Raw genomic sequence first — 26,745 nt, 5'->3', positions numbered from 1 at the left:
AGGTCCCGTGATGAATTAGTGATTTCAGCTAACTAGTTACATTAGGAACGTTATAAGCAACATGATAGATATTTACATAATTATAAATTTAAGTTTTTTAATGTTTGCTGTAGAGAATGAGAATGAAGGTGCTGGAGTAGGAAAGGGAGGAGGAGGCGAGACTGACAGGCGAGAGACAGGACCATGAAGGTGATGAGGGAGCAACAACCAGCGTCCACAAACAAGAAGGGGACATTAGTGACTTAGGGGGAAAACATGATGGTCCTAAACAAGGGAAGTTGTCCCACTATCCCCAGGACAAATTTGGAGTAAAAAAAACTTTCATTTAATTCAAAATGGTTTGAAAGCTTTTTATGGTTGAAAAAGAAAGCCTTGTCATCAAGGATATGCAGTGTGTTTTCAACTTGCTTGATAACACCATGTTCCCCACACTAACGCAGGTCATCCAGATCTCCCTCACAATCCCAGTCTACAACTGTAGTTGTGAAAGGTCATTCAGTGTGTTGAGAAGGCTCCATCATCTTGCTATTTTATCAGTTGAAAAGGAAGAACTTGCTAAGCTGAGTCACAGTCTAGTGATTGACCGCTTTGCAAAAATGATAAATAGGAGGTACACTTTAATGCTCAAAAAATAAAAGAAAAACTTAGTTCAGGATTAGTTAAACTTTCACCTGAACTAAAACTCTGAAACCTAGGAATTAATGATTACTTCAGAATGTGTATAAGGAAACTTTTTATTTTTAAAGTTGGTAATGTTTTATTTTTTACAGCTGCAATGTTGAAAATGTTCATGTTTGTTAAAACAAATATGCTCTTACACTCATTAATATCTCAACTGGTATTTTTGGTAGGAATTTATCAGGGTGGGGCAGTGCTTGTCTGTATTTGTGTATGGCAGGAGGGGCATATGCGATAGGGGGCCAGTGCCCCAGTAAAGCTTTGTGCCTAGCAACGCCCCTGGTAATACAGTAATTTAATTTAATTAATACTATGAGAAAAAGCAGAGAGAGCATAACGTTGGAGAAACAGAGTTGAATATCCCAGTTGTAGATCATAGGACGCAAATTTTGCCCTTTCTTCATTACAAAGATGCGGCATGCTCATTAATGATGGAGTGGCCTTCCTGAATCCTCTGCTTTGGGGGTGATTCTACTTTAGTTTACAGATCTGTTTGGATATATATATTTTCTCTCTTGGGGGGGGGGGGGTCTTTGGCATTGAATAATAACATATATACTTCTCTTCTACTTCTCTGATGTTCTTTTTACATATCTCTCTTTCAGGGGTGGATCTAGGAAATTGGGGGCCCTAGGCAAAGACAGGCTGGGGGCCCTTGAACTTTAAAGACAACGCATAGATAAGATCCATTATACAGAGACAGAAATTTTAATAGAATAGACTATTTGTTCGATCTTTTGTCTCTCTCTCTTATCCTTTTGTTGTTGTTTTCCTCTCTATGTTTCCTTTTGTCCCTTTTTCTAGTAGGCAGGCATGGTGCCATCTGAAATGAGGAAAAAAAACAGGTCAATTATACAAATAGACATTTTAACAGAATACACATGCATTGCTTCACCTGTTGTCCCTCTCTTCCTGTCCTTTCTTTCATGCTGTCTGTTTCACAGCCTGAATTTCTCTCTGTTTTGTCATTGTCTTTTTTCTTATTCTTTTCTTCCCTTAACTCATATTCCTCCTCGTTTTCCCCTTTTCTTTCTTTCCCCTTTTCTTGATATTTTCCTCTCAATGCTTTTTTTTAAACCTTTTCTTGTATTCTCTCTTTCCCTAAATTCTTGTTTTTCAGGCCTTGGCCTCAGTAAATCTTGGAATGAGGAGACCCATATCTATTGACTTCCTGAATACTTGCTCAATTGAGAGAACAGCAAGTGCAGACAGCTCTTCCTGTGTGTTACGACCCGGCTCAGCCAGGGAAAAAGGAAGTAACATTTAAGAAACCCTGGTGGTAAGGTTTTAACAATTTAAGGATTTATTGTTTGGAGTTTTTCAAAATAAACAAAAAAGGGTAACAATTATTAATCAAAACGTAGGGACTCTCAACAACAGAGTATTCACTAAAACAAAATCCACAAAACAGAGGTGTAAATCAAAGAACTTAACCAAACAAAAATGATCTCTCAAAACAAGTTAAACAAAAACTAAAATACAAGTCTCTAACGGCGTTTCAAAGTTCCCCCAAAGCAAGTTACACAAGAAATCAAGGTGAACAAAATCTGTTAGAGCAGACTAAGCTATCAAAGCTAACACCAGTTTTACAGCAGTCAAACCTACACCCCACAAAATGGCAAGCTGTCTGAACAAAGGATCAGCCGCGCCTTCCCCTAGGAAGTCCTTTGGTTTTAAATGGAGGCCTCAACAATGATTGGTGGAGCAGGCAATTGGTGATCCAATCACGGTAGGCCCCAAGGTGTGTCACAGGAAAAACATCCACTTCCAGGTGCAGTCAATTTGATCAGGCCTCTGAAAAAAAATTAAATAAACACAAACACAGAAAAGGCCACTGGCCGTAACACCTCCCCCCTTAAAATCCTAACCTAAAAGGGTTTGGGAGGAACATTTCCAACTGAAGGAAACTATAAGCTACACTCTAGATAATGCATCTGCTAAGAAGTTGTCTGCACCTTTCTTATGTTTAATATTAAGATGGTAATCCTTTACCAGTAACGTCCACCGCATGAGTCTCTGATTGTGGTTGTACATTCGAGAAAGGAAAAAAAGGGGGTTGTGGTCGGTGTATACTGTGATTGGCACAGGGCTAGACCCTAGGTAAACCTCAAAGTGTTGAAGTGCAAGTAGCAAAGCCAGAGTTTCTTTCTCAATGATGGAGTAATTGAGTTGACTGGGTGTAAATTTACGGGAAAAATAACAGACGGGATGATCAGCTCCGTCCCCACCTTCCTGTAACAGTACAGCACCAGCTCCAACAGCACTAGCATCCACTTCAAGTTTGAAAGCCTTTGACATGTCTGGAGAGGAAAGCACAGGTGCATGTGACAAAAGAGATTTTATACTTTCAAAAGCATGTTGACACTCAGGAGTCCAGACAAAGTCTACTTTTGGGCTCAGCAGAGTAGTGAGAGGGTGGGCTACCGTTGAAAAATTTCGACAGTAATTTCGGTAATAACTGGCCATGCCAAGGAAACGGCGAAGGGCTTTTCTTGTGCTAGGGACAGGAAACTGAACGATGGCTTTTATTTTGGCTTCTAAAGGGCATACTTGTCCCCGGCCGACTTGCCTACCAAGGTAAGTGACAGTTGCTTTACCAAAATCACACTTAGCTAAGTTTACAGTAAGCGAAGCGTCAGCAAGCCAAGTGAACACAGCTTTTAAGATTTTTATGTGTTCTTCCCAGGTAGAAGTGTACACAATGAGATCGTCAAGATATGCATTACAGTTTGGTAATCCAGACAGAACAGTGTTAACCAACCGCTGATAGGTGGCTGGGGCATTACAGATGCCAAATGCCATGACTGTATATTGCAAAAACTGATCTGGTGTTACAAATGCAGAGATCTCTGATGCACGGTCAGTTAATGGTACCTGCCAGTATCCTTTTAATAGGTCCAGTTTACTTACAAAATTGGCATTACCAATGGTATCAACACAATCCTCTATACGGGGAAGTGGATACGAATCAATAACAGTAACTGAATTACCTTTTCGGAAATCTGTTATAAAACGAGGAGAGCCATCAGGTTTCATCTCCAAAAGACATGGGGAACTCCATGGGCTGGAACTTTGCTTAGCAAACCCATGTTGTAACATGTAGTCTGTTTCACCGTTCATCAAGATTCTTTTAACTGGGTTTGTTCTGTACGGATGTTGCTTTATTGGCTTGGCCCCAGCAACATCAATGTCATGTTTAAGAACTGAAGTTTGTGTTGGCACATCACGGAACAGTTCTTGGTAACTATTGAGCAAGACAATAATATCATTTTTTTGTTCCTCTGTTAAATGTGAAAGCTGGTTAGGTAGGACCTTCAACATTTCAGAGTTTGACAATCGTGAGCTTTGGTAAGAAATGGAACGCAATGTTAAACCATCCTCTACAGCAGAGTCAGAACACTCCCTTACAATCAATGCTGAGGAGCAAGTTGAAGGTAAAGGTTGACCTGTTTGACGGTCAGGATTACCGTTTGGGTCTCGAGAACAGTACGGCTTTAACATATTTATGTGACAGACCCGAGATTTTCTCCTTCTTTCAGGAGTGCTGATTACATAATCTGTCTCACTCAACTTCTCCTGAACCACATAAGGTCCTGAAAACTTGGCAGAAAGAGTAGAACCAGGAACAGGTAGTAAAGCCAGGACTTTTTCCCCCTTGGCAAAAGAACGAGACAGGGCAGACTGGTCATAATGCTTCTTCATGGACCTTTGAGACTCCCCTAATGTTTCTTTTGCAAAAGCACAAGACTGATGCAGTCTTTCTCTGAACTTGCAGACATAGTCCAAAATGTTCTCCTGGGGAGAAACATTTATCTCCAAGATTTTCTCTTTAAGGATTTTTAGAGGGCTACGGAGCGTATGGCCAAACACCAACTCAGCTGGGCTGAATCTTAGAGACTCTTGAATAGCCTCCCGAGCTGCAAACAAAACAAAAGGTAACCCTTCATCCCAGTCCTTTTCTGTTTCTATACTTTATTTTCGTAGCATAGACTTTAACGTCTGATGCCAACGCTCTAAAGCTCCTTGAGATTCAGGATGATAGGCACTGGAGACTGTATGCTGTATGTTCAGTTCCTTAAGGACTTGCTTAAAAAGCTTAGACTGAAAGTTTTGCCTTGATCAGTTTGAATTACTCTAGGAAGGCCGAAGGTGAAAAAAAAAAGTTGTCATCGCTTTTACTACTGAGCTGGAAGTGATCTTACGCAGTGGGATTGCTTCTGGGTAACGAGTTGAGGCACACATTAAGGTGAGCAGGAACTGATTACCAGATTTTGTGCGTGGAAGTGGCCCAACACAGTCCATGATAATTCGCTCAAAAGGTTCTCCAACCACAGAAATAGGATGGAGAGGAGCAGGAGGGATAACTTGGTTGGGTTTACCAGTTACCTGACAGGTATGACAGCTGCGACAATACTGGCGTACATCTGTTTTTAATCCGGGCCAGTAAAAATGTTTCAGAACATTCTGATAAGTTTTTGTTACCCCCAGATGTCCTGCCCAGCTTCCTTCATGTGCCAAGGCCAAAATGTGTTTGCGGTAACTTGATGGAATTACAATTTGGTGTACCACATTCCAGTCAGCATCAGGGAGGACAACAGGGCACCATTTTCTCATCAATACTCCATCATTTACATAAAATGCTACTTGTTCAGCTCTAGCTTTGTCAGCACTTACAACACCTGAGAAGTACCTTTTTAGAGTTGGATCCACCTTCTGAGCGGCACAAAGCTGGGATCGGGAGATGGGAGAAGAACCGAAATCAGCTTGTCGCACATCAGGTTTCAGCTGGGGGACTGCGGGCAACTGTGTTGCAGCTGGTACTTTTTCCTCCTCTGAAAAGATTGACATAAGCACACTGTCAGACAAGTCTACATCTTCTTCTGAGTTTCTCTTCAAATTTTGAGCCCTGGTGAGCACACAGAAAGCAGAGACAGTAGTCTGTATTGCATCGTCGTCCTTAGGACGGGAGCAGGGGACGTCTAATATTTCCAGGGAAGGTGTTACTTTACCACCTGCAATATCATTACCAAGTAAAAGGGAAATACCGTTAACTGGAAGCTCAGAACAAACAGCAATGGGGAAAATACCAGAAATCAGTTCTGATTGTAACTGCACCAAGTGTACAGGCCAGGGGACATAACCCATTTCCAGTCCTTGCAGAACAACACTGTAGCCACAAAATGACAACTCAGAAAACGGTAGGGAGTCAGTTAACATAATAGATTGGGAGGCACCCGTGTCACACAAAATACGAACTGGATGTGGATCTGCAAGTTTTCCTGGTAATGAAACATATCCAGTTAGCAAAAAAGGTTCATAACACGGATCAGGAGTTCAGCCAAGGTCAGCCTTTCGTGGGGTAGGAGACTGGTTCCTTATTAGCCCCACACCTTTTGGTTTGGACTGTGTGTTCTGTTCTTTTCTTTTCAAGGCTAAACAATTAGCAATGAGATGACCTGTTTTGTGACAATAGAAACACTCCTTGTCATTCTTTTGAGGAGTTGACTTGGGTGGTTCAACAGCTGATTTTATAGACACACCTCTATTGAGCACAGACTGAAAGGTAGACTTATGTGTAAGCACATACTCATCAGCTAACACAGCAGCAGAAGACAGTGAGTTTACCTTTTGTTCATTCAAATGAACAACAACACGTTCAGGTAGACAATTTTTGAACTCTTCCAACAGAACAAGTTCTCTCAGAGTGTCAAAATTTGTCACCTTATTTGAAGCACACCAACGGTCAAAGAGACTTCCCTTTTTTCTGGCGAACTCTACATAGGTCTGTGAGGGGCTTTTCTTAAAAGATCTAAATTTTTGCCGGTAAGCCTCAGGTACAAGCTCATAAGCTTTCAAAATGGCAGCTTTAACCACATCATACTTTAGGGTGTCTGAAAGAGGGAGGGCGGCTACAACCTCTTGAGCTTTACCATGGATTCTGCACTGAAGCAGCAAAGACCAAACATCAGGGGGCCACTGCAAAGCCTGTGCTATGCGCTCAAAAGCAGAGAAGTAAGAATCAATCTTTGCCTCTCGAAACTCAGGTACTAAAGAAACATACTTTGTAACTTCAAAGGGTCTAATAGAGGGCCCACCAGAACTACTAGGGCTCTCACTGGTTGTTTGAATTGGAAATCTGGCCTTATACTCAAGCTCTAGCTGTCGAAGCTTAATAGCTTTTTCAGCCTCAATTTCCAACCGCTTAATTTCAAGCTGATATTGCCTGAGTTGTGCCTTCTCCTCAGCCTCAGCTTGCAATCTGGCGAGACGAACCTTCAGGCGAGCATCAACTTTGGACCCAACAGATCCAGAGGAAGCCGAGAGGGGATCAAACCTAGGAAGTGTGACAGGAGTCTGAATCCCACCAACCACCTTCATGTGGTTGGTCCACCAGGGTTTCTTTAAATGTTACGACCCGGCTCAGCCAGGGAAAAAGGAAGTAACATTAAAGAAACCCTGGTGGTAAGGTTTTAACAATTTAAGGATTTATTGTTTGGAGTTTTTCAAAATAAACAAAAAAGGGTAACAATTATTAATCAAAACGTAGGGACTCTCAACAACAGAGTATTCACTAAAACAAAATCCACAAAACAGAGGTGTAAATCAAAGAACTTAACCAAACAAAAATGATCTCTCAAAACAAGTTAAACAAAAACTAAAATACAAGTCTCTAACAGCGTTTCAAAGTTCCCCCACCGGGACAAAGCAAGTTACACAAGAAATCAAGGTGAACAAAATCTGTTAGAGCAGACTAAGCTATCAAAGCTAACACCAGTTTTACAGCAGTCAAACCTACACCCCACAAAATGGCAAGCTGTCTGAACAAAGGATCAGCCGCGCCTTCCCCTAGGAAGTCCTTTGGTTTTAAATGGAGGCCTCAACAATGATTGGTGGAGCAGGCACTTGGTGATCCAATCACGGTAGGCCCCAAGGTGTGTCACAGGAAAAACATCCGCTTCCAGGTGCAGTCAATTTGATCAGGCCTCTGAAAAAAAATAAAATAAACACAAACACAGAAAAGGCCACTGGCCGTAACACTGTGACATTGTTGACTTCAGATATGCTCTCTTACCAATGGAGTGGATTTGTGGAGAGTCACAGTGGTTGTACCTCTTCATAACGCATCACCTCATCTAATGCCTTCGTATCTTTGGTTGTGGTCACTGCTAGTGGAGTTTTATATGAGCTGCTGAAGAGATCAACCAGAGCACAAGAGTCCCTTCCTTTCTTTGATGGTGGTCCGGAAGGGTCATCAGGGGTTCAATTACATCACGTCCTACATCTATCAGCCCACTCTGGTGGTGTTGCAAAAAAAAAAAAAAATATATATATATATATATATATATATATATATATATATATATATATATATATATATATATATATATATATATATATATATATATATATATATATATATATATATATAAAATTACATTAGTAAAGAGCAGCTTTATACTTTGATATAATTAATTGGATATGCATTTTGGGGTTATAAATGCAAAATAAATATAGTTCAATTTCTTTCCTGGTGAGTGTTTAAATAATTACAGGATGATTAGCATTCCATTTGACAGCAAGAAAAAAAATCTGTATATTTTAGTGTGAATTTTATAATTATTAAGTACTCAATGAGCTTTTGACAGAGGCTTATTCCTTGGTGAGAGCTACAAGATATGTGAACACTTCCTCTCGATCAGCATCATGTGACAGAAAAGGTAGGGCCTTAAACCTTGGGTCCAGAGCTGAAGCAATGGAGAGATCATCATTCAGACTCACGCACCTTAAAAACATGTTAAGCAACATAACTTAACTGTTTCCAATATGATCAGTATTTTCATAAATGTAATGGAATTTTAGTGTGCTGCAAAGAAAAAAAAAAACAGCTGTCTTCATTTTCTCCATCACTCCAGAGTCCCTGGATAATGACTGCATCTCCTCTAGAAGCTTGCTTTAGGGTTGCAATGACAGACAGAGTAGAGGTGCTTTTCTGAGACATCACTATGGTGGCTTTCTTTAATGGCTTAAGAGCCTGTACAATATCCTCTGCTGCCATAATAATAATTATATTACTTTATTAATCTCACACTGGAGAAATTCACGTCTGCATTTAACCCATTCCCTTGAGGAGCAGTGGGATGCCACTGTGCGGCCCCAAGGGAGAAGTGTGGTGTTAAGGGTCTTACTCAAGGACCCAGACTGGCAGGGGTGAGTAAGGCAGCAGAGACAGCTGGTTGTTGTTCCAAGAATCTCTCCAGCATGTCTAAAGCACTGTTTCACCTCGTAGGGACATCAGTTAATAGTTTGTGCTGTGGGAAGTCCAACAACCTCTGAATCTTTCTGAGGGCACGACAGGCCAAAGTACTTTGATGAAAAAAAGCAGAGGTGCATCTTACTCTGCTCAGAAGCCGTGTGACTGCAGCAGTTTTGAGAGCAGACTGTGAAGCCAAATTAAGCACATTGGCAAAACATCCAACATGTACTGTAAGAGGTCAGTGAGATAGACAGCAACTAGCATGTTGGCAGCTTTATCTGTAAAAACAGAGGCTACTTTTCCAGTAAAGCCCCATTTATTTTTTACCTCCATCAACGTGTTCACTATGTTTCTCCCTGTATGACTCCCTGTGAAGCCGTCTGGTCTGAAGAACATTTGAAACCTGGTGGGAAGGAAATGGATCCAGTTTTCTTTTGGGTAGATAAAGGTATGTTTAGGTGTATTTTGCTTTGTTTCTTCTTGCTCTTTTCTCTTATTTAGCATTCTCAGTACATAGTTATTTTCCAAATTCACTAGCATGTTCTTCTGATAGTCTCCTGACGTTTGAGTTTAAACTATTCTTTAAATTCAACAAACTCAATCCAAATTAATCCATTCTTCCATTCTGGCTTTCTGTCTAAGTAACTATTAAATGTGTCCTCTCCACACACAATCGTTTTAATGGCCATGATTTTATGACGTAAATGGGATTTATATATTGTAATTTTATAGTTTTTGTTGAACCCAAGGACACAGACAACCACTTCCAGGGAATTTAGGGAGATCTGAATAAAAAATGATTAAAAGAAAGGAACCTCAATGTCCTGGAGTGGCCTAGCCAGTTTTCTGACCTGAACATAATCTATGTAAAAGCTGACCATCTCTATTTACAGGTGGCAGCCAAAACTCTAACCCACACAAAAAAAAACATGTAAAAAAATTATGCATGTAAATGTGCAATAATTCATGCAAACTTTTTACCTGCTGTGAGAATTGGCAGCAGTCCCACACATTTTTTAGGTCTACAATAACTTAAAAGCAACAAAAACGTACCCAGCTCCCAACTTAACCAAAGAGATCTGACTGTTCATTTAATTTAAACAAAAGGAGGATCATATATATTTTTTGCTTAACAGTGTTTTGCTTTTAAGCTTTATTAAGCCACCATAGGGTCATTTATTAATTTTCTCTCTCTTGGAGCAGATTTTGAATGCTGTTGTTTTTACAGCCATTTTATAAAGACACATCTCCATATTTAACTAGAAAGTTTGGTATAGACTCTGGCTTCCTGTGGATGGGAGCTACCTACTAAACATTACATGGACTCTCAGTTTGACTGCATCCCTTGCCTTTAAAACACATCACTTATTAGACAGAAAAACGAAACACCAAATAAGATGTGGTTACTTTTTATTATGGAAGATATGTTTACAGTATTTAACTTTTTACAGTGCCCAATTTTTACAGACATTTATTAAATATATAACCTGAGCAAAATAAAACAAATGTAGACAAAGGTTCACATGGAGTTAGTGAGAAGGAGCATAAATAAGAAGACACTAGAAATAAAGGATCATCCTATAAAAGGTTAATGTAAGGTTTGCAGACACTTTCCTAAATCACAGCAAAAGAACAAAAAATAAAAAATAAAACCCAGATTTAAACAACCCAGCTTTTAAAGCATCAGCCTGTACAATCTCTAATAAAAGGGTTGGAAACCTTTACATTTAAATGTTCTATTTGAAAACAATCAACAAAATTAAAACTCTAGGGGAAAATAAAACAAAAACAAATTGACGCTAAGCAATAATCTAAAGCAGAGGTCACTGATTAAAGTACTGCGATCCGGATCTGGACCCACCTGCTGGCTATCCAGGCCCAACCTGATTTAAAACATTTATAAATTATCACGTTGTCTGACGACAGTGTCTAACTCCACTTGCGCCGCTTCTCCTGTTACCCCAAAATCCAACATCCTCCGTCTCTGCTGCGCTCCTGACCTCCTGCACAAAGCAAAGCCTACAGCCTCCGCTGTTCCTCCCGTATTGCTGCACTCTGACTTATTATTGGAGCTCAAGGAGAGCATACAAGGTATTATAATTAAATTATGAGCAAAACATGCAGAAACAAACGCTTAATTTAATATGATATATTAAAGAAATCCCCATCAGCATCCAGCAGATGTGTGGTTTCTGATGGAGATGAGAAATCTGCTTCCTGGTCCGTTGAAGTACCAATAGTTTGCATCCAATCTTAAATAACAGTGTTAGGTTTTTGAAAAATATAAGAATTATGCTCTAATTTGTAGTTACCGATCTGTTGTTACTATATTTTAATTTGAAAAAAACAGATCTTCTCACCGTTTTTTTTTCCTGTTTAGTGTGATTGCAATAGCGGATCTTGCCCTGACCGGACCGGAGCAGACCCTGCACATTTAGAGTATGGTTGGCTCAACCTGCTGCTGTGAAGCAGGATTCTCCACCATGAATCAAAAATAAATATGGATCCAGGCTCAAAATGAGCACCTTGATATGTGCTGGAGAATGGCTTTATCTCCATTCAAACCCAGGTTTAAAGCTTTGCGGGGCAGCATAAAGCCCACTGCTCTGATATAGCCACAAAAGAGAAAGAAAAAAAAAGTCAGTTCAGGTGTTATAAAAATATATGTAAATCAGGAAATTGTCAATGTTACAAACTCAAAGATTGTTATCTACTTCAAAAAGCACTTTAGATTTTAAAATGAAAAAAAAATTCTGCTTTGTTTTACTTTTTTATTTAAAAATTCAATGTATAACATACATGCATAAACACCTCTTTTTATTTCCGTGTTAAATTGTGTTAAAGTAACAGATAATTAAAAATGTCTCCCGACCTTTACTGGTTAAGGATTTTCTTTTTTGGACCTCGCTGATTTCTAATTGGTTACCCCCCCCCGATCTAAACCAAACCCAGACATCTCCCCTCCCTCTCAGTCAGTGTGGATTTTCCTTATGAGGCTGATTGTAAAACACCAGGTCCTTGTCAGCACTGCTCATAGGTGCGTTTCTATGGCAACACCAGACCAAGTGACCTCAAAGAAAAAGAGAGTGGTGAGAAGTTCTTACATCGAGAAAGACAAAGACTTAAACCTTCCACCAACGAGTCATTTATTAAATCCCTCACAGTTAGAAAAAGTGATTATTATTTTTTTTATATATATATAATTCAAGATGTTTCCACAGAACTACAAAATATCCTATGGCAAACACCACACTTAATCTATTATACAAACTGTTTTAATCGTTAGAGCAGATAAAGTTAAACTTCTCACTATCATTTTTTTTCCTCCACTGATGTTCTCCTCCTGTCTCCATGGCTCCAGACATGTCACAGTCATCCATTGGTTGCTCTGAGGCCCAGTTCTCATACCTGACCAATTTGTCATTGACCCAGAACCACAAATCCAGAGTGCAGGCGTAGTGCAGTCCCATCCAGACATGATCAGTTGTGGCTTTCTTAGCTATCTCCTGGACTGAAGTTTGCTGAGTTTCATTGGTGATGGTGACCAGGTCATGGTAGTGATCTCTGCAGTAGTCTAAGGCATCCTCCCAGGATTTGTTTTCTTGGACTAGTATCACTTTATCTGCCATAGAGGACATAAACAATTTCTTGTTCAGTGGCATTATTAATTAGTATTTGTAAACAATGATAAAAACGTTAATCAAACAAAATGCTTTGGTTTAAAACGCTTTTAAATGAGAAAATTTCACCACTAGGTGCTCTGTTTAGCATTGTCAGCATACTGATATAAGATGTGTAACAAGTGAACCCTTCTCCACCTCCACTCCAGCTGCACCCCGCCATGCCCCCCCTTACCCTACCTACTGTAGAGCCGGGCAATTCATTGCATTTGTTAAATAATTTAAATTTAAAAAGATGCAATTTTCAAATTAGAGACAGACTAACTATTGATCTCATTTAACAGGATTAATACACTGATTTTCTACCTTGGATTCACACAGAAGGAAGAGGGAGTTGCAGCTTGCACACAGATTCATGTATGCAAATAAAAAATAAACACTTTTCTACAAAATGATTACAGGAAAATCCTCCAACAGTGGACTCTGCACAAGAAAGCTTTCAAGGTAATGAAAAGACTTAAACCCAGAAATGAATTATCTACATGTTGATGGTTAGTGCAAAGGAGAATAAAAAAAAATAAATAACAATCACAACACTGGATAAAGAGATATTCACTTTGTTCAGCCTTACTACCAATCATGTCTTGTAATGAACTCATAATCTAATGCTGATACCAAGAGAGCTTCATTATGGTAGGTGATTGTCTTCAGGTGAGCGTTTTGATCCACACATTTTTCAAATTTGTTTTCTTTCTATCTCAAATAATAAATTATTGCTTATTGTTCCTTTAAATAATGGATGCTGATGTATGAATGTCTTTTTTGAAAATTGATATTACCATGAAGAGCTAAATCATACATAATAGAAAAATAAATAATATATTAAAATCAGAAGAGGTGCCTAAGAAATCTCACCATTATAACAGATGAAGGGTTTTTTCTGATCACAGCTGTCAGTCTTCCATCTGCCTTCATCATCAAACACAGCCATGGCACATCGACCAGTGTTGGTTCCCTCATTGTTTGGCAATGTCTCCCAGTGTCTGAAAGAGAAACTGCTTCCATCTGACCACCTCCAGGTGTCTCTGAACAGACCAAAGTATATGTGTGTCCCAGCTACCACAGATTTCATCACTTCCTTCAGTTCTCCATCCTGTAGCTGCTTCATTCCACTGATCAGGTCTGTGTGTTTCTCTCTGCAGTAACTCTGAGCTTCCTGCCAGGTCTTCTTCTCTCTAATCAAGTGGTATTTCTGGGTTCTATTAGTTTCTGTGGAGTAAACAGATAAACTCACATCACATTGACTTTACATGTTTTCTTGTTTGTAGGAAAAATACTCAGTAAAACAAAGAGAATAATTTGACAACCCATAAACAAACTACAGAAAATTAAATCAACATTCTCACCATCATAACAGAGGAAATGGTATTTATGTTGGCAACCAGTATCTCTCCATCTAAGGTCATTATTTAAATATCCACAGTTCTCATTTCCATTTCCTTTATCACTTGGTTCTCCTGGTTTCCAGTTTGTCTCACTTTCATTGAACTCCACTCCAGGCAGAGACCAGTACCATGTTCTGTTAACATCTGTCTGATTAGACAGACCAATCCAAACGTCCCTCTTATCTCCTGCTCTGGTACTGAGGAGTCTCTTCATGTCTGCCATGTTAGACACTGTGGCCAGGTCAGTGTGTTTCTCTCTGCAGTACTGCTGAGCTTCAGTCCAGTTCTTTTCCTCATTAATGTAGAGATACTCATAGAGCTGACAGTTGATGAAACAACTCTGACCTGAAAATATAAAAATGTTGCTGTATTTAGCACTAGATTATAAATCTCCACCGGCATTTGCAGTAGGTCTTAGTTTAGGTTTTTGTAGTGTTATAGGGGTGAAGTAGCTGAGGGGAGGTTGTCTTGTATTAAAGGCCAGTTGCCATTTGAGCCTTTGCTCCATTTCAGGAGCTCCTTGGTAAAAACTGCTGATTCAGTGGCTTTGCTTCTGGCTGCTCCAGGGCAGCTGTGGTTACAGTGTAGCTGAACACAATCAGCATTTGAATGGATGAATGACTAAATATGAAGCACTTTGCAGTTAAGAGACTTGATAAAACATTATACAAGTTTTATTTTTTTAAGTCTGTAATGTATCACAAACCAGTGAGTGTAGCTTTATTTAATATCAACTTACCCATCAGAATGAACAGAACCAGATTCCACTGCATATCTGCTGTCTGGAGAGAATTTTTCTCTGTTGGAGGAAAAAGACATTAAATACTTTAAATCAGGATCTGAAAACCTGCAGCTCTTCCTCCACTGTACAGAGAAACAATGATAGGAGAGGAGCTGAAGCCAAACAGGAAACAGATCAGAGAACAAAAAACTGAAAAGTTTAATGTTTACAAATAAAAAAGACCTTTAAATAAATAAAGACATTACAAATAAATAGATAAAGCAGATTCTAATAAGGTTGAATGCAAGAACAGATTGAGCTCAAACCTTCCTCTGCTTCCTTTCTCCTCACTAAATGGGATGTTCCTTTCTTGATGCTCTGCTGAAAACTGTCCCACTAAACTGTTGGTATCTTTGTTTTGCTGATTTCTGAACAGCAGATGAATTTTACCATCTCACAATTTAAATATTCAAAACTGGATGCAGTAGGTGCATGGATAAACCAACGTCTGTAACAGGGTGGAACAAATTATTTGAATATTTATGACCAAAAGTCTGATAAAACTAAAAGCCTCTATTCACCATTGTGTGTCTCAGGTGAGAGTCCAGCTGTATTATCTGACTGCTAGTGTTTACCATGGAAATTATTTCCCTTTTTCATAACATCAAGGTTAGTTTACAGACTCTTTATTGAACAAATTTATTACATGGCCAGAAAAAAAAGTTTAAAAGGTGCATTTATGAGAAAAATACATTTAGCTGATAAATCAACAGAAATTAGGTGAAAATTGTCACTGCAACATTTTTAAGCATTTTATTCATAACACTTTTTTGTTTCCTATTTGATTCATGTTTTGGTTTATCAACTCTTAAGGCACATTCACTATGAATGTGAATACAGTGAGTTATTTCCATGTTATTCCAATGTAAGGGTGCTTTCTGGTGCAGATAAATGGTCACTGATGTATTTCCAGCAAGGTGATTGGCTCATATTACAGCGAAGCATCATTGCAAAAAACACAGCAGACCTGCAGATATATTGAAGCAGCACTGGCAGTAGGGGAGGTGGTGGCATGGATATGGATAGAGTGCAGTGAAATTTTACAGGTTGATCCGTCCTCCTGCCTCAACCCTGCGGATCCTGATACCAGGTTCTGTTCAGATAGAAGTACAGCTGGAAGTGATCATCTAGTCCTAGCTCCTGCAGCAGGTGGTGGTACTGGCCAGACTGGAAGCAGTTTTTACAGCATGCCAAGAGTCACCCTGTAAACTTGAGCTCAGCCAAGGCACAGAAAAGCAACAAATAAACACGAGTATTATTTGATGATGTGGTGGAGCGCCTGGGCAGAAGTTTGCTATGGTTTCTTAGCAAATTCTACACAAGAAAAAGGAAGAATGTGAAGTCAGCAACTCTGGGTGAATCATATGGAAAATTTACAGCTCTCCTGTTCAATAAGAATTAATCTGTGTCCTTTATTGTTACTTTGATTAATAGATAATTTTGTTTATTACAATTCTATTTTTGCTGCTTTCTGTTTATTGATGTTGGAGCTTGGAAAGTTTTTCAGTGTAGTCCTGTTTCTCTGACTGTGCTCTCTTTCATCCTCTGACATGGGAGCTGGTTCGGAGCTCGTCTACCTGGCTGTGTGTTTCCTAGAAGGGACCGCCCCTGTAGCTGGTTGACAGTGACCTTTTGTATCTGCTTCTTTTTGTATCTCTGCTTCTTTTTGTCTGCTTACGTCTTTTTGAACCCCAGTCGGCCTCAGCAGATGGCCGCTCACACTGAGCCTGGTTCTGCTGGTTTCTTCCTGTTAAAATGAATTTTTCCTCTCCACTGTCGCTAAAAGCAGGCATTGCTGAAAAGTCAACAAATTAACATTGTAACTGCAAACTCAACCAGGAGGAGCATGTCTTGCAAGTCAGTGACTCTATACAATCAACTGGTTTTCCATGTCATAATCTTGTAACCAATCTGACAGTACCGTGAATTAGCTCTATATGAATAACCTGAATTCATTTGAATTGGAAATGTGTTAATTTTATCTCTGCAATACCTTCACAGTAGAGCCGTGATCTTCTTTTTAAAGATAATTAAGTACCGTCTATTAATGTTCCTTCTTTTGTTGAATCAAAAAAAACAGACTGGGGGATGATTGGAGGAAGAAGGTGGGAGTGGGAAGAAAAAAGTGGAAGGAGGATGCAGATGGAGACCTTAGTTCAGGAGCGCTGGAACGAGGTTGGAGAATGCACCGAACTGATCCAGGGTTTTTTTCAACAAGTTGATTCAACACTCCTAGTCTGTGACTTCTGAGGTGTGTTGAAGCGCGATGGAGGTGAAGCAGCCAAGACGAGAACCACGGCTGATCTAAGGGAGACTGCAGCGTAGCGGAGGCTCATTTGTTGCACCGCATCCTAGCATCAACAGGCCTGCAACAAAAATTAAAGCGATACCGAACTGTGTGTGTGTTTGGGCCCACTTGTAGGTTTTCTAGTGTTCCTACGGGTAATTTTCCTGTAAAGGTATGGGGTGCTTTTTATGCCAAAAAATGGGATTCTAGTTTAGCAAAACAATGTTGAACTAGTTTTTGCATTTAATTGAGAGAGATTTAAATTTTGGTAAGAGCCTTTATAGTTAGTGTTTTTTTATTTTTTTTTTACATTTATCTGGGTCGTTATCCCAAGTTTGAGTTTTCATTCGAATTTTATTCGTAAACAAATGTTTTTCTGTGTTTCGGTGTCTTGTGTTCTTATTAAACAAAATTGTTTTAATAGCAGGTTGTCTGGAATTATTTCAGTTATTATACTTATGCGTGGTGAATAGTTATTAGAGCAATACGTTTTGGCTTAAGTTAGGTAAACCTACATGGTACCTGCCTGAATTTAACGAATCCAAAACAGCAACCCACTATTTTATTTACTTTCTGGTCCCAGTTATTACATAATAAGGGCAGAGGGGTGCTACATGTGTTTGAATCATACAGTCTGACAGTTTAATTTAAGGAAAGAAGCATTACATACAGAGTCACAGTTTTAGGAAACCTCACATTCAGTTGTAGAAATGAGAATTTTTTTTTCAAAATGTTTCACTTAAAACAAAAAAGTTTCCTTTGCATCTTAAGACTTAGACTTACTCAGACTTAGAAAACTTTATAGTCATTTTGTATACATAGTGTTTACATGATATTTCCATTCCATAAAGTGCAGCAGTGATCAAATGTAAACAATGTGGGAGAAAAAACATGGTGCAAAAAAATTCATTGATATGGAAGTTCAGAGCATTAATATTTATGGTGCAATTATGCAGTGGGGCTCGCGGAATGATGTTTAGGGGTTCCTGTATAGACGCACCAAGGTACTGTGTGAGTGTATCTTTTTTTTTTTTTTTTTTTTTTTTCTCTCTCTCTCTCTCTCTCTCTTTCTCTATCTCTCTCTCTCTCCATCACTCTTTTTGTTTTTTAATCTCTCTCTGTTCCACTCTCTATCATTGCCTCTTTCAGTTTGCATTTGTCAAGCCCAGCGATATGATGTAAAATGTTGCTATAAAAATGTGTAATTAAAGAAATAAAATTAATTAATAAAATAATAAGGATAAACAGTTCACTATGGTTTAGTGGTGAGCTCAGATCCTTCATGCTTCTGAGAGATAAGAATAGAAAAGTCTATTGTAAAGTGAGGAACCAAATACAAAAATTAAACCACATAGAAAAAAGAAATTATTTTAACATATTTTTCATCAACAAGGTCAACGGTCTGAGATTTCAGATGAACTTAAAGGTAAACTGTTCTAATATGATCATTGATTTAATGGATGGAAACATTTGCTGCTTTAACCTCTTAACATCCACCTCATTTTGGGTAATCCTCTCCTATTTTGCATACCCATATTAAAAGGCAAATAACTTAGGAACTGTAAACCCAAATTATGTGTGCAATACTTTTTTTGAAAGCTAACACCCTCCAGTTTCTGAATATATAAATTAAAATTGGGTAACTAGAAAACAGACCAACCTGCATCAGTTCAAGCATTAATCAAAGTTGTTTTTTTATTCTCAAAATGATAGGTCTTTTTTGAACAGCAGTAATTGTGTTATTGTTTTATATTTGTTCTACATCATGTCAACCATAAATGCAGAACATTTAAGACCTCTAGATTTAATAGTTGGGGAATGGAACTTTAGGTGTCAGCTTGGAGCTGCGCGCAATGGCTCCATCTGCTGGTAAAAATTTTACCAGTGGAATTTTATGCATTCTGAGTTATTACCCCACTTAAGGTTTTAAGAGGTTAATCTGGATATTGTGGATTAAAAACAGTTAAAGATAAACTACAAGGTTTTTCTAAGGATGCTTTATCTGGTGTTGATGACCTTGAAGGATGATTAAAATGGCTGCCAATATGCTGGTTTTTGTCTCTCTAAAATTATTACTCTACCTAAAGTTAGAAATGTAATCTTAACTGGCACTAACTGTACACTGGTTAACTCCCTGTGCTTAGTGAATTATTAGTAAAAACAATTCAATCAAATTATCCAATGTATTAAAGAAAATTCAATCCTTAAAAGAGTTCCACAGGGTTCAGGGTTACTAACAATGCTCTACAGAAATGAAAGATCACCAGTTAATGGATAAAAAAAAAATAATAATAAAATACATTTAAAAAAACAATCTGTGAGGTGTGTTGCTGGATTTCATAGCAGCTTTGCTGTCATTGATCTTTGCATTATCTAGAAAAACCCTCCTCTGGAAGAGTGCACAGAATGAATGACATCTTACCTTTCTGTATGTCTGAGTGTATACAAAAAGAAATGTAGTTTAAAACAGTTCTAAACAATTTCTTATTTTAAAGTGCAGCCTTAGAAAAAGTAATAAATACATAAAAAAAATAGTAATATAAACAAATGATTGTATATTTACTGTTCAAAAAAATATATTTTTTTCTTTTATATGAATAGAATAACCAATTTTACACACATTCTGCATTCTAATGGCAGTGGGGAAGAAACTGTTATGGAATCTGCTGGATCTGCATCGGATATTTTGAAGCTTCTTCCCAGAGGGCAGCAGGTAGAACAGTCCTTGGTGGGGGTGTGAGGGGTCATTTATGATGTGCGCTGGGATGAAATGTCTTTATTGGAGGGAAGAGGGAGAGTTAAGAAGTGCATTTTAATGGAAGTTCATCCAGAGCTAAAGTTACATCATACAGTCAACCTCAAGGAACTTTAATGGGACGACTTTAATTTTCTCTATTCATAAATGACTTCGCATGTTCAATTAGGCTGATAAAGTCATTTATGTGGATGATGATGTTTTTTTTTATTTTGCTTTTTGTATTTTTTATTTTATTTTTTTGTCATACACATCAATTTCTAAACAGAGCACTACTTTACAGCGAGAAGATATCTGACAGTAAAGTGGAGGGAAATGAAGAAATTGGTACTAAACTAAAGTTTTTAAAATGTGTTTTTGAAGAGAAATGTATTTAATCAGTGAGTTCAGTCATGTACCAATGATCTCCATCTGTCACTAGAGGGAGCACTGGTGCAGCAGGTCTCTAAGGTTAAGCTGTTGGGCTTTAGATTGGAGCAAACCAAATTAACCATAATATTAGATTGATGGGCAGAGGTACAGATGTTCTGCTTATTGTCCAACTTCTGTCCTAAAAATGGTTACTCAGAACATTGCGCTGAGTTGTCTTCATCTTTGTCCAGTTCTGTGGTCCAATGCTGCACAGAAGCATTTATGGAAACTTCAGAGCTCAGAATAGATCAGGTAGAAATTAATTTTCTCTAAAAATGAGATCTACTGCAACTGTCTCAGTTAAAGATAACGGAAAATCTACAGGCATCCCTTAAATGTTTATGCACACAGTTCTGATCGACCAACAGCCTGTTTTTCTATGTTAAAATCACTTCTAGTGAGTTTTGTCACCACTGTGTCACAGTGTGTCTCACCCAGTGAGTTCAGATTCTCCTGTGGTCCTCAGGCACAATTCAGTTTCTATGAGAAGGACTGATTTTAACAGAGGCCCAAATGCAGGAATAGTTTTCCATCACAGAGACAAAAAGAAAAAAAATTCTTTAACCAAATAAAAACCAAAGGTCGCTTAGTGAGGTTACTGAAAACATGACAATGTACTGTCCTCCCTCCTTTTTAAAAGGTCTTTTGTAGTTTTTTTTGTTTGTTTGTTTGTTCTCCAATGCAAATACTTTTTTGTTTACTTTTGTAATTTATTTATATTTTTATGTTATTTACATTTTTTTTTTCTTGGACCCCAGGAAGGCTATAACCACCTTGTGGGAACTAATGGGATCCAAATAAAGAAAAGATTAAGGAGTAGCTCCATAAGAAGCAGCTCCAGGTCCTGAAGTGGCCTAGCCAGTCTGCAGACCTGAACCCAATCCAAACATCTTTGGAGGGAGCTGAAGGTCCATGTTGCCCAGTAACAGCCCTGAAACCTGAAGGATCTGAACATCTGTATGGAGGAGTGGTTCAAAATCCCTGCAGCAATGGGAGCAAACCTCGTCTAGAAATACATGAAATATTTAATATCTGCGATTATAAACAATTAAAATGTTTTGTTTCTAGTATTTGACACACCTATAATTTTAACCAAGAAATTTGTTGCAAAAATCCAAGCCCAGACTTCCTGTTAACTGAGAATAACAACTGACAGTACACACACCTTTAAAAATCTGTTATTAGGCCTCGATGAAAAAAAAAGTAGACTCCAGATAAACCCAAAAAGGAATGAGAACACTAAAAAAATCAAGAGTCAGACACATTTAATGAGTGAACAGGTGTGATTACTTTTTCTTAATGTATTTGATGTTTACTGTATTTATATTATTCATTCTGTATTCCTGAAGTAACTGCACACTAGCGCCCCCTATTTACAGTCAGCCAATAAATATATAACCATAACCTGATCAAAATAAACGAAAAGTAAAAGATGTTCTATTTAGAGAAGCAGATGTTTCAAAGAAAGAAACCAGAAATAAAGGATAATCTGTAACAGGTTTAAAGCAAGTGCTGTAGTTTGTTGAAAGTATAATCTCTATACTAATAATTAAAATGCTTGTGCTTTTTAACTGAAAATATTTTTTGCACAAAATCCTCAGTATCACAGAATAAAGCAACACAAATAATCTATAAATCAGTGTTATTCCTTAGAACAGATGAAGTTAAACTTCTCTAGATCATTTATTTTCCTCCACTTAAGTCCTCCTCCTGTCTCCATGGCTCCAGACATGTCACAGTCATCCACTGGTTCCCCTGAGGCCCAGTTCTTATACCTGACCACCTCATCACTGACCCAGAACCAGAAATCCAGAGTACAGGTGTAGCGCAGTCCCATCCAGACATAATCAGTCGAGGCGTTCTTGGCTTTCTCCTGGATCCATCTCTGCTCATCCAGGCTGGTGATGGTGACCAGGTCATGGAAGTGATCTCTGCAGTAGTATAAGGCATCCTCCCAGGTTTTATTTTCTTTGACCAGGATCACTTTATCTGGCATAGAGGTGATGGATAAGATAAATAATATGTCACTAACTATATCATTATTCAGAGGCAACGACCGAATGTTTTAAAACTGTGGTTTCAAGTTACTCATTTTTTTTAATAATTACATAGAATTGGATGATTGGGATATAAATCTTCAAATGGTGAATTGTTAAATGCTTTCAAAATATATTAAAAAGACAATCATACATAGGAGATAAAAAAAATAAATCCTACACAGGATAAGTTTTATGTAAACAGCTCACCATCATAACAGATGAAGGGTTTTTTCTGATCACAGCTGTCATTCTTCCATCTGCCTTCATCATCAAATACAGCCATGGCACATCGACCAGTGTTGTATTTCTGATTGTTTAACTGGTCATTCCAGTGTCTGAAAGAGAAACTGCTTCCATCTGACCACCTCCAGGTGTCTCTGAAGAGACCAAAGTATGTTAAAATCTCTGTAAAGTTCATCACTTCCTTCAGTTCTCCATCCTGTAGCTGCTTCATTCCACTGATCAGGTCTGTGTGTTTCTCTCTGCAGTAACTCTGAGCTTCCTGCCAGGTCTTCTCCTCTCTAATCAAGCTGTATTTCTGGGTTCTATTAGTTTCTGTGGAGTAAACAGATAAACTCACATCACATTAGCTTTACATGTGTTCTTGTTTGTAGAAAAAATACTCAATAAAACAAAAAGAATAATTTGACAACCCATAAACAAAATACAGAAAAGTAAATCAACATTCTCACCATCATAACAGAGGAAATGGTATTTATGTTGGCAACCAGTATCTATCCATCTAAGGTCATTATTTAAAATTCCACAGTTCTCAGGATTTCCATTTCCTTTATCACTTGGTTCTCCTGGTCTCCAGTTTGTCTCACTTTCATTGAACTCCACTCCAGGCAGAGACCAGTACCATGTTCTGTTAACATCTGTCTGATCATACAGACCAATCCAAGCTTCCCCCTTATTTCCTGCTCTGGTTCTGTTGAGTCTCTTCATGTCTGCCATGTTAGTCACTGTGGCCAGGTCAGTGTGTTTCTCTCTGCAGTACTGCTGAGCTTCAGTCCAGTTCTTTTCCTCATTAATGTAGTGATACTCATAGAGCTGACAGTTGATGAAATAACTCTGACCTGAAAATATAAAACATTTTGTGTTGAACAAAATAGTAAAAGCAAATCTACATTCTAATATGTAATGTTTTCTATAGTTATCAGTTAATTTATCTGTGTTAACAAATCAGCCATCTCTCCATCTCACCAGCTGAGTCTGTATATTACTAGAAACCAGTGAGTGTAGTTGTGTTTAGATAAATTTACCCATCAGAAAGAGCAGAATCACACTCCACTGCATCTTTGATATCAGCTGGAATATTTTTCCTTGAAGAGTTTGACTCTGTTCCAAAAGCAAAGCAAAATTGAAAATGAAATGTTGTTTTTGTCACACCCACAAGGTATTAATAAGCACTAATAAAGACCAAAGAGCTTTTCTTCTTATTCTGTAATTTCTCTAAAGAGAATTAAGTCGTATTCAGGTTCAGATTGTAAACACTGGAAGTGGCGAAAAAGTGAACATATTTTGTATTAAGTTAAGTTAATTTAGGTGTTAATAAACTGTTTCAGGGGAGCGATCATAGCAATCTGCAGCAGCAGTGCTGTGTCTGTCTCCCTGCCAGATACCAGATCAGCTTCTGTAATTGTAATTTAACATGTTGAGCAGTAAAAGTTAAATCTTTCAAACTCCAGCAGCTGTTGCTTTGGAAGCGTGTCCCATGCGTCAGATGCTCAGAAGCTCAAGAGACGCTTCTTTGTCTGCTCAGAAGCGCCAAAATGAGCTGCTCCTGCTGCACAACATGAGCTGCAGGACCTTTTAATGCTCCTTGATGTTTGTCAACTATATACTTTGCATGTGTTAAAGTGTGGAGGATTTGTCCCCTTGGAAGTAAAGGCTATAGCGCCCCGGGGGCCTCCTCACCGGTTCTTTTCCTGGGAGCAAGTTATTTACTACTCTTAACTCAAACTCGGTAAAACCATATAAAAAAGGGACAATAAAAACAGGAGTAAAAAAGTAACAGAGTTTATTCCAGATCAGGTCGTTACAGGACAGAGAAAAATGCTTAGAGCTATGCACAGCTGTGGTCTCAAAAATCACGTCCGCAAGCGTCCGGCAAAGTTTGAGCCCCGAACAACGTCATCTCCTGCTTCTTATACCTTCTGAGTCTGTGTTGCATCATGTGGATGCTTAGCTGTCCGTATCAGAAACTGACACGCCATCCATGTCTTGAACTCCATGCAGGTTGCCTCTCTGTCTCAGGGTTACAGATACAGCAGCTCTCCTATCAGACCGGCTCCAAGATGTGCCCATATCCTGTGCACTCTTAGAGACACGAAGGCTGTCTTGATTAGATGACCTCCGTACACACCGTGATATCCACAATGTGAAGGAAGGCCTTCTGCTCTGTCTAATCTGACTAACAAATTAACAGTGCACATGATGTATAAATAATAAAACCTAACACATGTAATCTAGCTGCTCCTGCTCCCTCTATTATGTGCGGTCTGAACATAGCATTACAGTGAGCATCATGTAAGTTCTATACATTCTGTCACATCTGTCTGTCTTCCTAATCTCAGCTAAAAGAAAAATTAGCCATATTGTTTCAATTTCAAATGTCTCAATATAATATAGTTACTTGGAAGCACCGTCTTGGATATGTCTGTGGTGTTACAGGGGTTAAAGTATGAAGGCCAGACATTGCAGGTTTAATCCTGGCCTGTCACATTGTGATTTAATGGGTTTAATGGGAGAGGGCAGGTCCTTTTTAAAAACATCCACTCTGGGTCCCTAAGAAAGACCCAAACTGCTCCTCAAGGGGATGGGTTAAATGTTAATGATGAGTTAATTTTGTTCCTTTTGCACTTGTGACATACTAATCTCTCAGTCTCTCAGTTGAGTCTTGCTTAGGGCCCCCAGATGTGCTGAGTCAGCCCTGCATGAACCTAAGCATTTCATGTTCATTGCAGGTAGAGGATAAAGAGTTCCAGAAAAACATTTGAAGAAGCCTTCAGTTTAGCTCTGCCTCCGACACTCAAGCCTATAGACTCTAGTTTACATTTTTAGCTTGTTGTGACACTGAAACCACCTCTCATTGAATAGAAGCTATAGAATATGAGAGCCTAATGATTAATTTTAACTTTTTTCAGGCAATGTTTGATTTCTCAGTGTCTGCATTATCCAGCGATTACATTTTTAGTGTTTAAATTTTCAGTGTTTAGTTATTCACTGATTTATTTAATGAAATCTATTTTTGATTTCAGTGCAAGCTGTCAGTAGTTTAGATCCATCAATACTCAAAATCAGAAATATTACTAGAATTCTAGATATTCAATATATGAAGATTTTATTTGCAAAAACAGATAACTCAATTTTTATAAATTTTCAAAAAAACATACTCGTTATTAGCAGCGCCATGCAAAGAGTAAATAACATGTCTCAGCTCATTTTTTGAAAAATGTCTTTAAATCGATTTTTGCAAATGAACTCTTCATATATAATGATGAAAATAAATTATTATTACATCCTTGTTTTCAATTTCATGTAATACTGCCTAACTAAAAATCGAGCAATTGAAGAAAATAAGGGTGGTTATTTTTTTTTTCAGGACTGTCTGCATTATATGTAAGAAAAACTTAAATTTAGTTTTTTTTTTACCTGATGAACTTGAATGTTCCCTTCCTGATGTGCAGCTGAGTACTGTCCTCAGTCAAATGTTAATGTGCTTCAGACACAGATCTCTGTATACCAGCTAAATTTAAATATTCTACAATTTGAATATTCAAACCAGGCAGGTCTCGTGTTTTTCTTGAATCATCTATAAATAATGAAAAGGAAGGAATATTTATCAGTTACATTTTTTAGAAAACGTTTTTTATGCAGCACTGCATGTAAGGATATAGCTTCTCAGCATAATGCAGGGCAAAAAATAGTACAGTGTGTGACCAGCTTTATAGGTACCACCTGCCTCACATGTTTAAATGCTAGAAACTCAGGCCAACATCTCTACATCTTCCATACCATAATTAACTATAACCCTCCACAACATTATCTTTGCCCTATGTGCCACTTAGAACCGGTTAAACAAAACTAACTCAGCAGTAGGTTCTACCCCTGTGTGTTGGTTAGTTTACTCATCGAAATGATGGATATGAAGTCAGTTTAAAAAAGAATATATAATGATGCATTCATGCCAACCCAATAATAAAGGTTAAGTACATGGGATGAGGGCGGCATAGGAGGGTCGCCAGTTGTACCTCAGCTCTGTCCATCTCAGTCGATGTGTCCTTAACGAGGACTCTTTAAATAATTGCCTACTGATGGTGGTCAGATGGTCCAGTGGTACCTACTGTATGACAGACTCACTTCAGTCAGTGTGCTCCAGAGGAGCTGGGTTACAATCTAGCTTGCCAAAATCAGTGTGTGAATGAATAAACATACAGGGAAGAGCCATAAGTTCATGTCAATAACATATA

At 38.3% G+C, this 26,745-nt stretch overlaps 1 protein-coding gene across 1 annotated transcript in view; it reads right to left on the bottom strand.

The window, feature by feature from the left end:
* The window catches only part of LOC119796459 (lymphocyte antigen 75-like), a 62,764-nt gene extending 36,792 nt beyond the window's left edge, over positions 1–25,972 (bottom strand). Inside the window, exons 1-4 of the mRNA XM_038305021.1 lie at positions 25,928–25,972; positions 23,536–23,611; positions 13,959–14,342; positions 13,468–13,821 (exon numbers count right to left, since the gene is read on the bottom strand). Coding sequence (XP_038160949.1) covers positions 13,468–13,821; positions 13,959–14,342; positions 23,536–23,569 — 772 coding nt within the window. The 5' untranslated portion in view covers positions 23,570–23,611; positions 25,928–25,972. The remainder of the gene's footprint in view (positions 1–13,467; positions 13,822–13,958; positions 14,343–23,535; positions 23,612–25,927) is intronic.
* Positions 25,973–26,745: the final 773 nt, after the last annotated feature.

Source organism: Cyprinodon tularosa, unplaced genomic scaffold (genome assembly GCF_016077235.1).
Source record: "Cyprinodon tularosa strain WSP-4 unplaced genomic scaffold, ASM1607723v1 ctg1148, whole genome shotgun sequence".
NCBI lineage: Eukaryota > Metazoa > Chordata > Actinopteri > Cyprinodontiformes > Cyprinodontidae > Cyprinodon > Cyprinodon tularosa.
Note: the sequence above shows the minus strand (reverse complement) of the source record. Positions and strands in the feature narration are given on the sequence as shown.